Source organism: Paroedura picta, chromosome 2 (genome assembly GCF_049243985.1).
Source record: "Paroedura picta isolate Pp20150507F chromosome 2, Ppicta_v3.0, whole genome shotgun sequence".
Taxonomy (NCBI): Eukaryota; Metazoa; Chordata; class Lepidosauria; order Squamata; family Gekkonidae; genus Paroedura; species Paroedura picta.
The window spans coordinates 64,172,893-64,187,317 of record NC_135370.1 but is presented as its reverse complement, the minus strand read 5'-3'; the positions used below and the strand labels follow the sequence as shown (position 1 = coordinate 64,187,317).

At 42.6% G+C, this 14,425-nt stretch overlaps 1 protein-coding gene across 1 annotated transcript in view; it reads right to left on the bottom strand.

Annotated features, from left to right (window-relative positions):
* HACD2 (3-hydroxyacyl-CoA dehydratase 2) overlaps positions 1–14,425 on the bottom strand; it is a 47,849-nt gene that overhangs the window by 16,994 nt on the left and 16,430 nt on the right. The window contains exons 3-4 of the mRNA XM_077320439.1: positions 13,176–13,194; positions 8,903–8,991 (exon numbers count right to left, since the gene is read on the bottom strand). Of these exons, the coding sequence (XP_077176554.1) occupies positions 8,903–8,991; positions 13,176–13,194 (108 nt within the window). The remainder of the gene's footprint in view (positions 1–8,902; positions 8,992–13,175; positions 13,195–14,425) is intronic.

Genomic DNA, 14,425 nt, shown 5'->3' with positions numbered 1-14,425 from the left:
TGGAACATAGGAGACCATCATAATTCATAATAACACCAACTGAACAAAAGTGGCAGCAACGTTAATATTAACTATGTCTTCAGAGGTTGGTCAGTTCAGGGGGATGAGAGGGCCCTGTAGATGGTGTTGATTCGGTTGACCTCAACCAAATGCCTGGTGGAAGAGCTCCATTTTGTAGGCCCAGTGGAACTGTGCAAGCTCTGACAGGATCCTGATCTCTTCTGGGACCTCATTCCACCAGGTGGGGTACAAGACAGAGAAAAACCTGGCCCTGGTTGAGGTCAGATATACTTCTTTGGGGCAAGGGATCACCAGCCAGTTGGAAGTAGCAGAGCGTAAAGCTCTTAGGAAAGTATAGACAGCGAGGCGGTCCCTCAGGTACACTGGGCCCAGACTGCATTTGGCCTTAAGTCTCATAATGAATATTCTGGTATTGCATCACATTTTGTCTCCTGGTTTATGCCTGTGAAATGGGATGTGCTTCTATATTTATGTACGTATTTAATTTCTATACCACCCCTCCCTGCAAGTGAACTTGGGCAATTTACAATAATAGTAAAACAGCTAATAATGTTTATATGTTAAGATTGTGAAATTCTGGTGTGTGCATATACACACACACATTTTGTTTTATTGTTAAATAGGGGCAAAGCCCGTTGTCTCCAAGAATACAACGGGCGCTAGAGCTTGGCAGTGGGAAGAGGAAGGGGATGAGTTGTCCAGTCTGTAAGGGCATGGGGTTGTCATGTGTGTTGTGTGGGAGGTTGTGGTGGCATGCTGGCAAATGAGGCCATGGGTGTGGAGATATTGGTGTCAAGAACCTGTGGTGTGGAATGTTCGTTGATTGTGGGAGAGGACTGACCTTTGGGAATTGTGGCATAGTGGTTACAGATGAGCTTTCCAGAGCCATGTCCTCAGATATGTGAAGGGAAAATCAGACTGAAGACTCTTCTTAGGGGAAGATTACATGGCAACCAATTCCCCCCAGTTCTGCATCATTTCCCTTCTTGTGTGAATTAGGCCACATTCACCGAAATGCCCCTCTGCCCTAATACACATAGGGTAGTCTCAGTGCACAGTTGTCCACCCTGTTCCTTCTGTCTCCCATATTTTCACTGTTGGTAAAATGTTATGTGCCCACATGCTTCTTTCATGGTTGCTCCTTAGAAGAACGTATTTTTGTACCCTATTGCTTACTACCCAAAGGAGTCTCAAAGCGGTTTACAAACACCTTTTCCATTTGTCTCTCCACAATAGTCAACCTGTGAGGTATGTAGGGTTGTGAGAGATCTGAGAGATCCCTTCTCTCCCCATAGCAGACTCCCCATGAGGGAGGTGGGGTAGCGAGCCTCACAGAGAAGCTGGCAACCCTAAGAGGAAGACTGTCTGTGCACAGCAATCTTGACCTTAGTAAGGTTTTTTATACTGTTTTTTTTATTTGCCAGGCCAAGGTTATTTGCCAGTTACTATTTCAGTTACGATGTGTCTCCAGACATTTACTTGTTCTCTATTTACAGTTTCAGGCTGTAAATATTTATTTAGATCTTCCTGCACTTTCCAGACTCACAGGACTGATGCTGGTCTGCCTGTCTGCGCCCCAGAATACAAACAGTTGCTGATGAGGGCTGGCCATAACCCATAGGCCAGGAGGGACACTCCTGCACCACTCCCTACCAACTGCAGGCAAAAATGGCTCATTTGAAGGCTGGACTCTGAGGCATTGTACGATTTTGAAGTCCCAGCTCCAAACATCCAGGAATATTTCCAACCCAGGAGTAGCCAACCTACAGCTGTGGCCTGGAGAGCTCCTGGAATTACAGCTCACCTGCAGAGTATAAAGATCAGCTCCCCAGGCAGAAAGGGCTACTTTGGACAGGGTTGTGGTAGAGAAGAAACATTTAAGGCTTCCCACACAGGTTGTTGTTGAATTGAAAGACTTGAGGCCTACTGCACAGAGTTGTTGTGCAGATGAAACAGGAGACAAAAGAGCCAGTGACCTCTGCAGAATAACACTGTGCAGTGGCCTCAAATCTGCAGAGAGTTGCAAAGAAGAAAGACACATGGCTTGGCTGTGTCTAAACTCCGGGCAGAGCAGTATTTTAAGTGAGAAGGGGCTTTTCTGTGGCCTCCCTGTCAGGCAACTGTTTGGCAGAAGGGGAAAGTCCCCCCCTCAAAAGTCCCCCCCCCTCAGGCTCCCCTGCGTTGCTCTTGGAAAGGCCTCCCTCCCCTCAGTCAGGGCCTGTCAGAGGCTCCTTCGCAGCAGGTCTGAAGGGGGGGAGGGGGAGCACTCTGCAGCCTCCTGCCAGCTCTGTCAGGGTTCTGAGGCAATTTGCAGTTGGTCTTGACAGTTAGGACAGCTTTGGGGCAAAAAGGGCTGTCGCAGCCTCTGTTCTCATCCCCCTTGGCAGCCCTACTGACCTCCTCTCCCTTTGGTGGTCAGGAGCAGATTGGCAGCCAGACTGGGCTGGGTGAATGGAATTTTGGTCTGTCCTGGTGAGGGGCCAATAGGAAGGCACTTTGCGCGCCTCCCCATTGGCTGCTTGGCCCTGGATGGACACTCAGAGGGCCCAATCAGGAGCTGCTTCGCGGCTCCTGATTGGGCCCTCTGAGTTTTTATCCTGGACAGGGCCCGCCCTAACTCCTCCCCAGGTGGCCTTACTCTTTTATTTAATAGGACCCTGTCCTATTTAAAGATAATGTATTGGTTTTTAAGCAGTAGCTCTGCACTACCATAACAGTGATCACATTTTGTTAGAAATATATTTCATGGTCCCCCTTCAAGGATCGCTGCCTTGTTGTGGCAAGGGGGCTTGCGTAGTTCAGTGAAGCTATGAGCTATACCGTGCAGGGCCACCCAAGACGGACAGGTTATAGCTGAGAGCTCTGACAAAGGGTGATCCACTGGAGAAGGAAATGGGAAACAACTCCAGTATCTTTGCCATGAAAACCCAATGGACAAGTTCAAAAGGCATAACGATATGACGCTGGAAGATGAGCCCCTCAGGTCGGAAGGTGTCCAATATGCTACTGGGGATGAGCAGACGGCTAGTACGAGTAGCGCCAGAATGAATGAAGCGGCTGGGCCAAAGCCGAAAGGACGCTCAGTTGTGGAAGTAACTGGTGGCGAAAAGACAGTCCGATGCTGTAAAGATTTTTATTCCATAGGAACCTGGAACGTCAGATCCATGAATCAAGGCAAGCTGGATGTGGTTAAACAAGAAATGAGAAGACTGAACATCGACATTTTAGGAATCAGTGAACTAAAATGGACAGGAATGGGTGAATTTAATTCAGATGACCATCAGGTATACTACTGTGGACAAGAATCTCGCAGAAGAAATGGAGTAGCCTTCATAATCAATAAGAGAGTAGGAAAAGCAGTCTTGGGATACAATCCCCAAAATGACAGAATGATCTCAGTTCGAATCCAAGGCAAACCATTCAACATCACAGTGATCCAGGTCTACGCCCCAACCACTGCTGCTGAAGAGGATGAAGTTGATCAGTTCTATGAAGCCCTACAACACCTTCTAGAAGCAACGCCCAAAAATGATGTGCTTATCATCATGGGGGATTGGAATGCTAAAGTAGGAAGCCAAAAGATAACCGGGATAACAGGCAAGTTTGGCCTTGGAGTACAAAATGAAGCAGGACACAGGCTGGTAGAATTTTGTCAAGAGAATACAATGGTCATAGCAAACACTCTTTTCCAGCAACCCAAGAGACGACTCTACACATGGACATCACCAGACGGTCAACACAGAAATCAGATTATGACTATGTGCTCTGCAGCCAAAGATGGAAAAGTTCTATCCAGTCAATAAAAACAAGACCAGGAGCTGATTGTAGTTCAGATCATGAGCTTCTTGTTGCAAAATTTAGGCTTAAATTGAAGAAAGTAGGGAAAAGCACTAGGCCACTCAGGTATGAACTAAATCATATCCCCGACGAATACACAGTGGAGGTGACAAATAGATTTAAGGAATTAGATCTGATAGACAGAGTGCCTGAAGAACTATGGACGGAGGTTCGCAACATTGTACAAGAGGTAGCAACTAAAACCATCCCAAAGAAAAAGAAATGCAAGAAATCAAAATGGCTGTCTGAGGAAGCTTTACAAATAGCTAAGGAGAGAAGGGAAGTGAAAGGCAAGGGAGAAAGAGAAAGATACACCCAATTGAATGCAGAATTCCAGAGAAAAGCTAGAAGAGATAAGAATGCCTTCTTAAATGAACAGTGCAAACAAATAGAAGAAAACAATAGAATCGGGAGGACCAGAGATCTTTTCAAGAAAATTGGAGATATGAAGAGAACGTTTCATGCAAAGATGGGTATGATAAGGGACCAAAATTGTAGGGACCTCACAGAAGCAGAAGAGATTAAACAAAGGTGGCAAAATTATACAGAAGAACTATACAAGAGCGAGCTTAACATCCCTGATGACCACAATGGGGTAGTTACTGACCTGGAGCCAGACATCCTGGAATGTGAAGTCAAATGGGCCTTAGGAAGTCTGAGCAACAATAAAGCTAGTGGTAGTGACAGCATTCCAGTTGAACTATTCAAAATCTTAAAGGACGATGCAGTAAAAGTGCTACACTCAATATGCCAGCAAATTTGGAAAACTCAACAATGGCCACAGGATTGGAAAAGGTCAGTTTACATTCCAATCCCAAAGAAGGGCAATGCCAAAGAATGTTCAAACTACCGCACCATTGCACTAATTTCTCATGCTAGCAAAGTTATGCTCAAAATCCTACAAGCTAGGCTCCAGCAATATGTGGACCGAGAACTTCCAGAAGTACAGGCAGGATTTCGAAGAGGCAGAGGAACTAGAGATCAAATTGCCAACATACGCTGGATCATGGAGAAAGCTAGGGAGTACCAGAAGAATGTCTACTTCTGCTTCATTGACTATGCTAAAGCCTTTGATTGTGTGGAGCACAACAAATTGTGGCAAGTTCTTAAAGAGATGGGAATACCAGAGCATCTTATTTGTCTCTTGAGAAATTTATATGCAGGTCAAGAAGCAACAGTGAGAACTGAACATGGAATCACTGACTGGTTCAAAATTGAGAAAGGAGTTCGGCAAGGCTGTATACTGTCGCCTTGCCTATTTAACTTGTATGCAGAGCACATCATGAGAAATGCGGGATTAGAGGAGTCACAAATTGGGATCAAGATTGCAGGGAGAAATATCAACAACCTCAGATATGCAGATGATACCACTCTAATGGCAGAAAGTGAAGAGGAACTAAAGAGCCTGTTGATGCGGGTGAAGGAGGAGAGTGCAAAGGTTGGCTTGAAACTCAACATCAAGAAAACAAAGATCATGGCATCCGGCCCTCTCAATTCCTGGCAAATAGAAGGGGAAGAAATGGAGATAGTGACAGATTTTATTTTCCTGGGCTCCAAGATCACTGCAGATGGGGACTGCAGCAAAGAAATTAAAAGACGCTTGCTCCTGGGGAGGAAAGCTATGGCAAATCTAAACAGCATCCTAAAAAGCAGAGATATCACCCTGCCAACAAAAGTGCGTTTAGTCAAGGCTATGGTCTTCCCAGTTGCAATGTATGGCTGCGAAAGTTGGACCATAAGGAAGGCCGAGCGTCAAAGAATTGAGGCTTTTGAACTCTGGTGCTGGAGAAGACTCTTGCGAGTCCCTTGGACTGCAAGGCGAACAAACCGGTCAGTCCTAGAGGAGATCAGCCCTGACTGCTCTTTAGAAGGCCAGATCCTGAAGATGAAACTCAAATATTTTGGCCACCTCATGAGAAGGAAGGACTCCCTGGAGAAGAGCCTAATGCTGGGAACGATCGAGGGCAAAAGAAGAAGGGGACAACAGAGAATGAGGTGGCTGGATGGAGTCACTGAAGCAGTAGGTGCAAACTTAAATGGACTCCGGGGAATGGTAGAAGACATGAAGGCCTGGAGGATCATTGTCCATGGGGTCGCGATGGGTCGGACACGACTTCGCACATAACAACAACAAATATTTCATGGTAACTTATTGAAACCTATTGTTCACGTCTGCATTGCTGCACTACCCACAGTAATTTATTTTATAAAATGCCAGCTATTCTTGGTATTCTGGAAAATGCAATAGGCCTCCTTTTTCCAAATAATTGAATCTACAAGCAAAATGAACTAACAAGAATAATCTTGGAAGTCAAAGCCAGAAGTCTACAGCTTGAACTGAGGTTTGCAACATTATACAATATGGAATCAGTTTAATGCTTTTATATGTCTTGTCCTTGCAACTTCACCTGATAGTGTAAACAAGAAGGATCAAGATCTTATAGATGCAGGCAGATATTTCTGCAATCCATATGATATTGCTCCTCAATTTTATATCTCAAAAATGTCTTGAGGATTATGGATTATGTGTTCACTATCATAAACCAACCAGAGCTGCAAGGGAGGGCGATGTATAAATGCAAATAAATAATTAAAAATAAATAAAACCAACATTGTTGGAGGGAATAATTAACAGTGACCAAGATTTTTAAAAGTGTCCTTGAGAGAGCCAGCTCTATACTGGCACCCAGAGAAAAATATTTTGAAACCAAACTATGAAAACGATTCTGTTATTTTGATTTTTACTAAATGAGGTTATTTTCCTTAGGCTTGCCCTTTCTTGGATAACCCAGGCTAGCCCAATCTCATTGGATCTCAGAAGCTAAGCAGGGCCAGCTACAGCTAGTATTTGGAGACCTCCAAGGAACCCCAGCCCCGTGACACAAGGCAAGCAATGGCAAACCACCTCTGAATGCCCCTTGTCATGAAAGCCCTACTGGGTTGCTGTAAGTCAGCTGTGACTTGATGGCACCCCCCCCAAAAAAAAAAAAAACCACCAAAACCCTCTCATGAGAAGCATGCAGATATTGCATTCTGATAGTTTGACACCAGACAGCCAATCAAAAAGGTAACCTGGTCATTTGTTACTAACCAAGATAATATTTTGCTTCTTTTAAAAATTGGCCATGTCAGGATTACTGGTTGCATTAACATCTCATGGGCAGAACTTTCACACTTCTAAGCAAGAGTGTTAACATATGTCATTAATAAAAAGGGTTGTTGGAAGTGACATGGCACATGACACACATACATCATTAATATAGATGAGAATCAAATCAAGCACACACATGGTATGGAATTACTTTGGCAATATATATTAAGTAACCTGATTTGCAAGAAATCTACCCTTTCCTCCTCTACAGAAAATAAGAGGGCTGCATGGATAGTGAACCTCCCTGATATTGCAGTAGTGTATCAAGGAACAAAAAGGCCACAACATGCAAACAGCTAACAATCTGATTACCTCAGATAAAAGAGCAAGTGCATTACTGAAACATTACTCAACCATCTCATGCAACTTCCAATTACAAGTAGACACCAGGCCTCAGAAATGCACAAGAGAAGATGTGTCAAGGGCAAAACTTACATTTCAAATACCAACACAAGCAACCACTTGATTAGAGTTGAATGAATTAATATAATACAGCTAATCAGATCCACTAGAGATCTGTACAAGCAGAACACAGTTTTAAGTTTCTCCTTAAAGAGCTTGGAAAGCATAAAAGAATTAACAAGAAGATCAAGCACACTACTCATGCACCTATACACCATTTCTTACAAAATCCATAACAGCTGAACTTGCTCTGGGAGTTCAGGGATGCAGATAACCCTTCAGAAAAAGAAAGCAAGACAATTTCATAACACAGAGAGGATAATTATCTTATTTATTTCTTATATTTCTATATCGCCTTCCCATGAGGCTCAGGAAACAAAGGAACACTTGGATACTTGCTAACTACTAGGCATTGAGTAATTGTTACTGCATGGTTAATGCCTAAATTATTGTTCCTAAATAATTTAGGAGTTGCCTAAATTATCCCAAGTTGCCTAAATTATTGTTCAATAATGTAATTCAAAAAGAGCCTCTTGTGGTGCAGAGTGGTAAGGCAGCAGACATGCAGTCTGAAGCTCTGCCCATGAGGCTGGTAGTTCAATCCCAGCAGCCGGATCAAGGTTGACTCAGCCTTCCATCCTTCCGAGGTCGGTAAAATGAGTACCCAGCTTGCTGGGGGGTAAACGGTAATAACTGGGGAAGGGAATGGCAAACCACCCCGTATTGAGTCTGCCATGAAAACGCTAGAGGGCGTCACCCCAAGGGTCAGACATGACCTGGTGCTTGCACATGGGATACCTTTACCTTTTAATGTAATTCAAATTACATTACTAATGCAAGAATATTACATTCTTGGTGGACACAAACATATTGCCAGTTTGGAAAATAAAGACTATCTAGCAGTGTTATAACTCCTTTGAGCCAACAGAAGTTACAACCCTGCTACCTGTACAATAGCAAATAGTATTTAGAGACAGATACAGAAATGTATCAATATTGCTTTAAAAAAGAGGGAGCTTTGAAATATTTTCTGCTTTAGCAATGTATAAAACAGACCAATTCAGCTGGGATCACTGATTTGTAATCCCTTCATCAAAGGAAAATTGCTAAACTGAATCCAGAAATATGATCTCTTGCTTTCAAAAAGTCCAACAAACTTCATTTCAGAGGTGTTAAATGACTATGTGAAAGATGAATATCAGTAAGAAGTGAGCACATTAAGACTGCTCCAAGTCCAGGGCCCAGAAAAGAGGAGATACTACCTGGTAAGTATAAGCTGATATGGGTTATTTGATTGAATACAGCCTATTCACACCCTCATCATTAGTATCCATTCCCGATGGATTCTTTCTTTCCAATTACAGTGCAAATGTGCATGAAGGTGTAGAACAGCTGAGTGTAATCTGATGTCACATAAATGCTGTGACAATAGGTCCAGCAAAAATGAGCACAAGTTCAAGAAACTGGATATTTCGCTCTTTTTACACTTACCTCTTTTACACTATGAGTTATGGCCCATGTCAGAAAAACTCTTGACATCACCTGGAAAGCAGTCAGGACAACAGAAGAGGGAACAATTCCTGAAAGATATTTAGCAATTAGTACATTTTAGTCACAGAAGTTCTGGTATATCTTATGTGATGTGCAGAGTCTTCTGACAATTTTTACAGCATTTACTTTAAAAAACAGTCCTAAGGTTTCTCCTAACCTCATCCCTGAAGACACCAGCAATGATTGTCACTAAAAATACAATTAGCCTAACATTTGCTTGGGTAGTTACTTAAATGCCCAGAGCTTCAAAACCATTGCAGAGTATAAAACAAAACAAATCCCTATCATCAAAGCAATTCTAGTATAGCTCTTATTTATGATCCTGCCAAGCAGTAATGAGATTTCTACACATTGTGCTGAACTTTTAATCAACTCCTGCATACAAGTGAGTACAATCAAGCCCATAGCAATGCTCATTAGGGCTTCCTATAACAAATGTTTTCAGCTATTAAAGGCTCCATTTCACAGGCTTTTGACATAACAACGCATTATTAGATGGAAAATTCAAGATGCAGAATTTAAATTACATATAAATTAAAAAAGGAAAATAAAATTTGATAGGTTCTAAGGGAAAGATCAGAGTTGCATGCAAGAATTACAAAGCAGGCAGCTTTTCACTCCACAGAGAAAACAAAAGCATGGAAACAACTGGTGACTAACATTTTTCAAAGACACGCTTGGTCTAACTGATAAATATATTTCATTGTCTTAGAATTGCTAAGAAAGTCAGTTAATTTTCGTTCAACTGAAAAGCTCTTCTATGAAAAAAGACTCGTACAAAGTTACCTAGACAACCTGCACTCAGCCCCAGCCACATTCTTCTCATTTCTTCCCCTCATCTCTGCTTTAAAAAATAAAGCAAAAACGCCTTTGCGTATACAAAGGACTATAAAGGTTCTCCCATGGAGAGGGGGAGTCTACAAATCTTTGGGGTTACTCAGAATCCGTTGGGCACAAATGGAAAGCAGTTGGGATCTTAAGCAACTCTTCTCCCCAACTGCACAGCCTACAGAGAAGAGTTACTGCTCACCTCATACTGAAGATGGTCTCAGATTCTAGACCTGATTCTCAGGTTCTTAGGAAATGGCAAACTTTAATTAGGAACCAAATTTAGCATGAAGGAATTGGCTGACAGCCATTCAGGCACAAGATTTTAATGCGCTATGAAGGTATGCCTGAAATACATTCTCAATTAACGTATGCCTGAGATAAGTGTACTGTAGATGCATATATATAAATAAATCTCTATAGAGAGTCTTGTTTTTATATCCTTTAAAAATGTGGCTGGGGTAGGATGGGGGCATTTGATGATAATGTCACATACTTGGTGAGTGATAGTAGTTTTAAGGTTAAGAACCACTGGTCTGACTGATCACCATATTTGAAGCTTTACTCAAGATGTTGCAGTGATCTTAGGAGTTGTATGCCTATACTTTGCTTGTAACATATTCTGACCCAAAATGGTTTGGTTGTGTTGTGGGGTAAGTGGAAAGACTGCCTTTCAAAATCACCTTTCAGTCTCTTACAGCTCTAATTAAAAAACAACAAGAAAAAGAAAAGAACAAATGTAAGAAAGTAAACTTCCTATACACTGACAATTCTGTATTAATTCAAATACCATAGCAATTGATTGCTGTTAAATAAATGTCTAGGGTAAAAGGGCTCATGTTGTTACAAAATACCTCAAATTACTGGCTTTGTTGGCTGGTTATTTCCTTAGTGCCTCTTCCTACAACCACTAGAGATTTCTTTTTATCAAATATGTTACTATTTCTATCTGAAACACAGGTTTTTCAAATTACAAATCTTTATTGCATTTTCAATCCCTTCAACCATAGGTTGGTGTGATTACAGATAAAACCAAAACAGAGCAAATAAGTAAAACCATAAAAGCGTAGATTATTTTAAAACATATGTGAGAATAGCAACATTTTCAACGTAATATTACTACAGCAATGAATGTCAGATTCAACAAGAGATCCCAATATATCATGCCTAGATTCAATAAACAAAAGACTGTATCATGTGGGATGGTTTCTATTGTTCCAAACCCACAAGAAAAATGTATTTCAACCCAGGGAATACCTTTAAGCCTTTCTGTGTATTTGGCTGTTGGGAGTAAATTACATCTTACCAAAATCATTTCAAAAAATAGTGTCCAAATAGTGACTGCAAAGGATGTTGTAGGGACACAGCAATATTACACAGGAGAACACTTACTGTATGAATCAGTAACTACCCCAAACCAACCATGTGATCAAATTGCTACTGTTACTGTTTAATATATAATCATAATAATTAGATTATCATCTAACTAGGGGCAAAGCCCGTTGTCTCCAAGAATACAACGGGCGCTAGAGCTTGGCAGTGGGAAGAGGAAGGGGAGGAGCTGTCCAGTCTGTAAGGGCATGGGGTTGAATGGGTGTGTTGTGTGGGAGGTTGTGGTGGCATGGTGGCAAATGAGGGCATGGGTGTGGAGATATGGGTGTCAAGAACCTGTGGTGTGGAATGTTCGTTGATTGTGTCAGGGCCTGTCAGGGGCTCCTTCGCAGCAGGCCTAAAGGGGGGGGGGCTCCTGCCAGCTCTGTCAGGGTTCTGAGGCAATTTACAGTTGGACATGGCAGTTAGGACAGCCTTGGGGCGAAAAGGGCTGGCACAGCCTCTGTTCTCATCCCCCTTGGCAGCCCTATTGACCTCCTCTCCCTGCGGTGGTCAGGAGCAGACTGGCAGCCAGACTGGGCTGGGTGAATGGAATTTTGGTCTGTCCTGGTGAGGGGCCAATAGGAAGTAACTTTGCACACCTCCCCATTGGCTGCTTGGCCCTGGATGGACACTCGGAGGGCCCAATCAGGAGCCGCTTCGCGGCTCCTGACTGGGCCCTCTGAGTCTTTATCCTGGACAGGGCCCGCCCTAACTCCTCCCCAGGTGGCCTTACTCTTTTATTTAATAGGACCCTGTCCTATTTAAAGATAAAAATACAGTTCACACAATTTGTCAGAGAAGGCATTACCACTTATGAGATATATTACTTGATTTAGGTGTTCTAATACGAATATTTTTAAACACATCTTAACAGCATTATTTCCATGCGCTTGACTGTAAGGCGCACAGTCCAATTTCTAATCTAATTACTGAGTTGGGAGACACAACTGGGAATTCTCAAGATGGTGTGGAAGAAGCTAGCTTGCAGCCTGTGAAGATCTTTAGCTATTACATGCTGCCATAATTGTGCCCCAAACAGAGTTGCAGGTGAGATTTCAGAATAGCATCATTTGAACAAGGCTGGAAAAGACTATCCAGCTTTTATAAAATTCCTTCAAGGATATGGTCAGAAGCTAAAAGCTATTTATGATGTTTTAGCTGATTTTTCCATGTCATTAGAACATCAAAATGGATGTCCAGATATTTCAAAGAATGAACTTGTTTAAACTCCATTCTTTGCAAACTCCAAGGCTGCCGCGTTTTCTAAGGTCTCCAAACACATTTGTGCTCCATTTCATAATAATTAATAAATTAACTGAATTGCCTTCTTAAACCCTGCCTTATCAATGACAGCAGTAAAATATCATCAGTAGAAAGCATTATGTTAATTTGATGACCCCCTAAAGAAAGAGCCAATAAATTCACTTTTCACAAGAGACTCAGATGATTTAATTAGAGAGTAAAAAGGTTTGGAGCCAAAATGCAAGCTTTCCACTCCATTTACAACAAGTATACTGTTAAAAGATCACATGCTTTTGTAGGTTGTCTCGCAATTGTTATCATAGTAACAAATGCCAATTTTAAGTCAAAAAAGGCAGCATATAGTCAATTCATCTTTTAAGAATTTCTCAGCTAAAAATTATCCTATTATACATTTTATTATTTAAAGGGACAATGTGGAAAATCTGGAGGAACTATGAAAAGAAACTCCTAGGAAATATATTATCTTAAAAGAGTAAAATGCTTCTTAAGCAGAGGTTTTTCACACTTTAATATCTATCTATATATATTAAAGAGTTCAAAATGTTGAGGAAAAAAAATGTAGATCGGGTATTTTTCTTCTAGAAAATGAAGGTCCTTATACTTTCAAATTTCACATATATGCCAAACAGTACAATGATATATGCTGCTTTAATTAAAACATTTTATATTGTTCAAATAGAAAAGGAAGTTTAAGTTTTATATTCCAATTTTTCAAAAAAGATATCAAATGCTGAATTCCAAAACTTACCTATCGCACAGTGCAAAATCTAAAACAAAAAGAACATTTACATTAGCAAAAAACAGAATTCCAAACAACACTTCAAAATCATTGTAATTATATCATTATATTTTTATTATTACAAATGTGGTCTTTGACATGGCATTAGTACATGTCATTTTTATCACATGACTCTCTCACCTATACAGAACTTTCATCCCATCTAGACTTCAGTACACTTAAAATGAAGTAACTCTTTTAACAACTGTACAGTTATGACTATCACCAATTAATCCTAGAAGGGTTCCCAGAGGCAGACCCCAACAAGCCTTCCATAAATTATTGCAACCCACCCTGCCCCCCTATGACAAGAACAGTGAATGATGGAACAGGGAGATCCAATATGAATGACTCTAGAAGCTAAGCCTTTGTATTTTGCCCCAGTTACCTCCTCTAAACTTGTTTCCTTCCCCCCTTTCCATTGAAAGCATTGGAGGATGGGGCTCCTTTTGTGGCCCAGCAATTTGGACTCCCTGGTCCAATCTTTTTGAAACTTGGAAGGTTTTTGAGGAGAGGCATTAGCAGCTATGCTACAAATCTACCTCAATAAGCAGCCCTCCCCCAGAGAGCCCTAGATCAATTCTCCATTAATACCCCAAGGCAGTGGTCCCCAACCAGCGGGCCGCGGCTCCCTCTCCCCGCCCCCCCCCGCTGTAAAAAACTTCCCAGGCCACAAGCTTGCGGCCCGGGAAGCTTCTTACTGCGGGAGGGTGGGGAGAGGGAATCAGGGCCGGGCCACGCCCGCGCATCGGGCTGCGCCTGCGGGCCGCAAATGCGTGAATGTGCCATGTGCGGCTGAAATCGGCCACGCATGGCGCATGCGCGCCCCTTGTGGGCGCGGCCCAATACGGGTGCGGCCCGATGCGCAGCCGCGGCCCGATGCCCTGCCGGTCCCCAGCCTCAGAAAGGTTGGGGACCACTGCCCCAAGGGAACATCTGTAAACTACTCAAGGAGCGGTATAAATAAAACAGTAAGGCTAAGGGGGGGTGGGCTGAGTCCAGGATAGAAACAGGGGCCAACGATTGGCCCCTTGGCCCCGGACTGACAAGAATTCCAGTCGGTCGGGTGAGGGGCCAATCCGATTGGGCCCTCACCCTGACAGACCAGCTTCGCGCCTCCCTGATCCAGCCAGCCCAGCCAAGGGCAATCTGGAGACATCACTGCCAGTCTGCTCCTGACAGGGAGAGGAGGGTCAGTAGGGCTGCCAAGGGGGATGAGA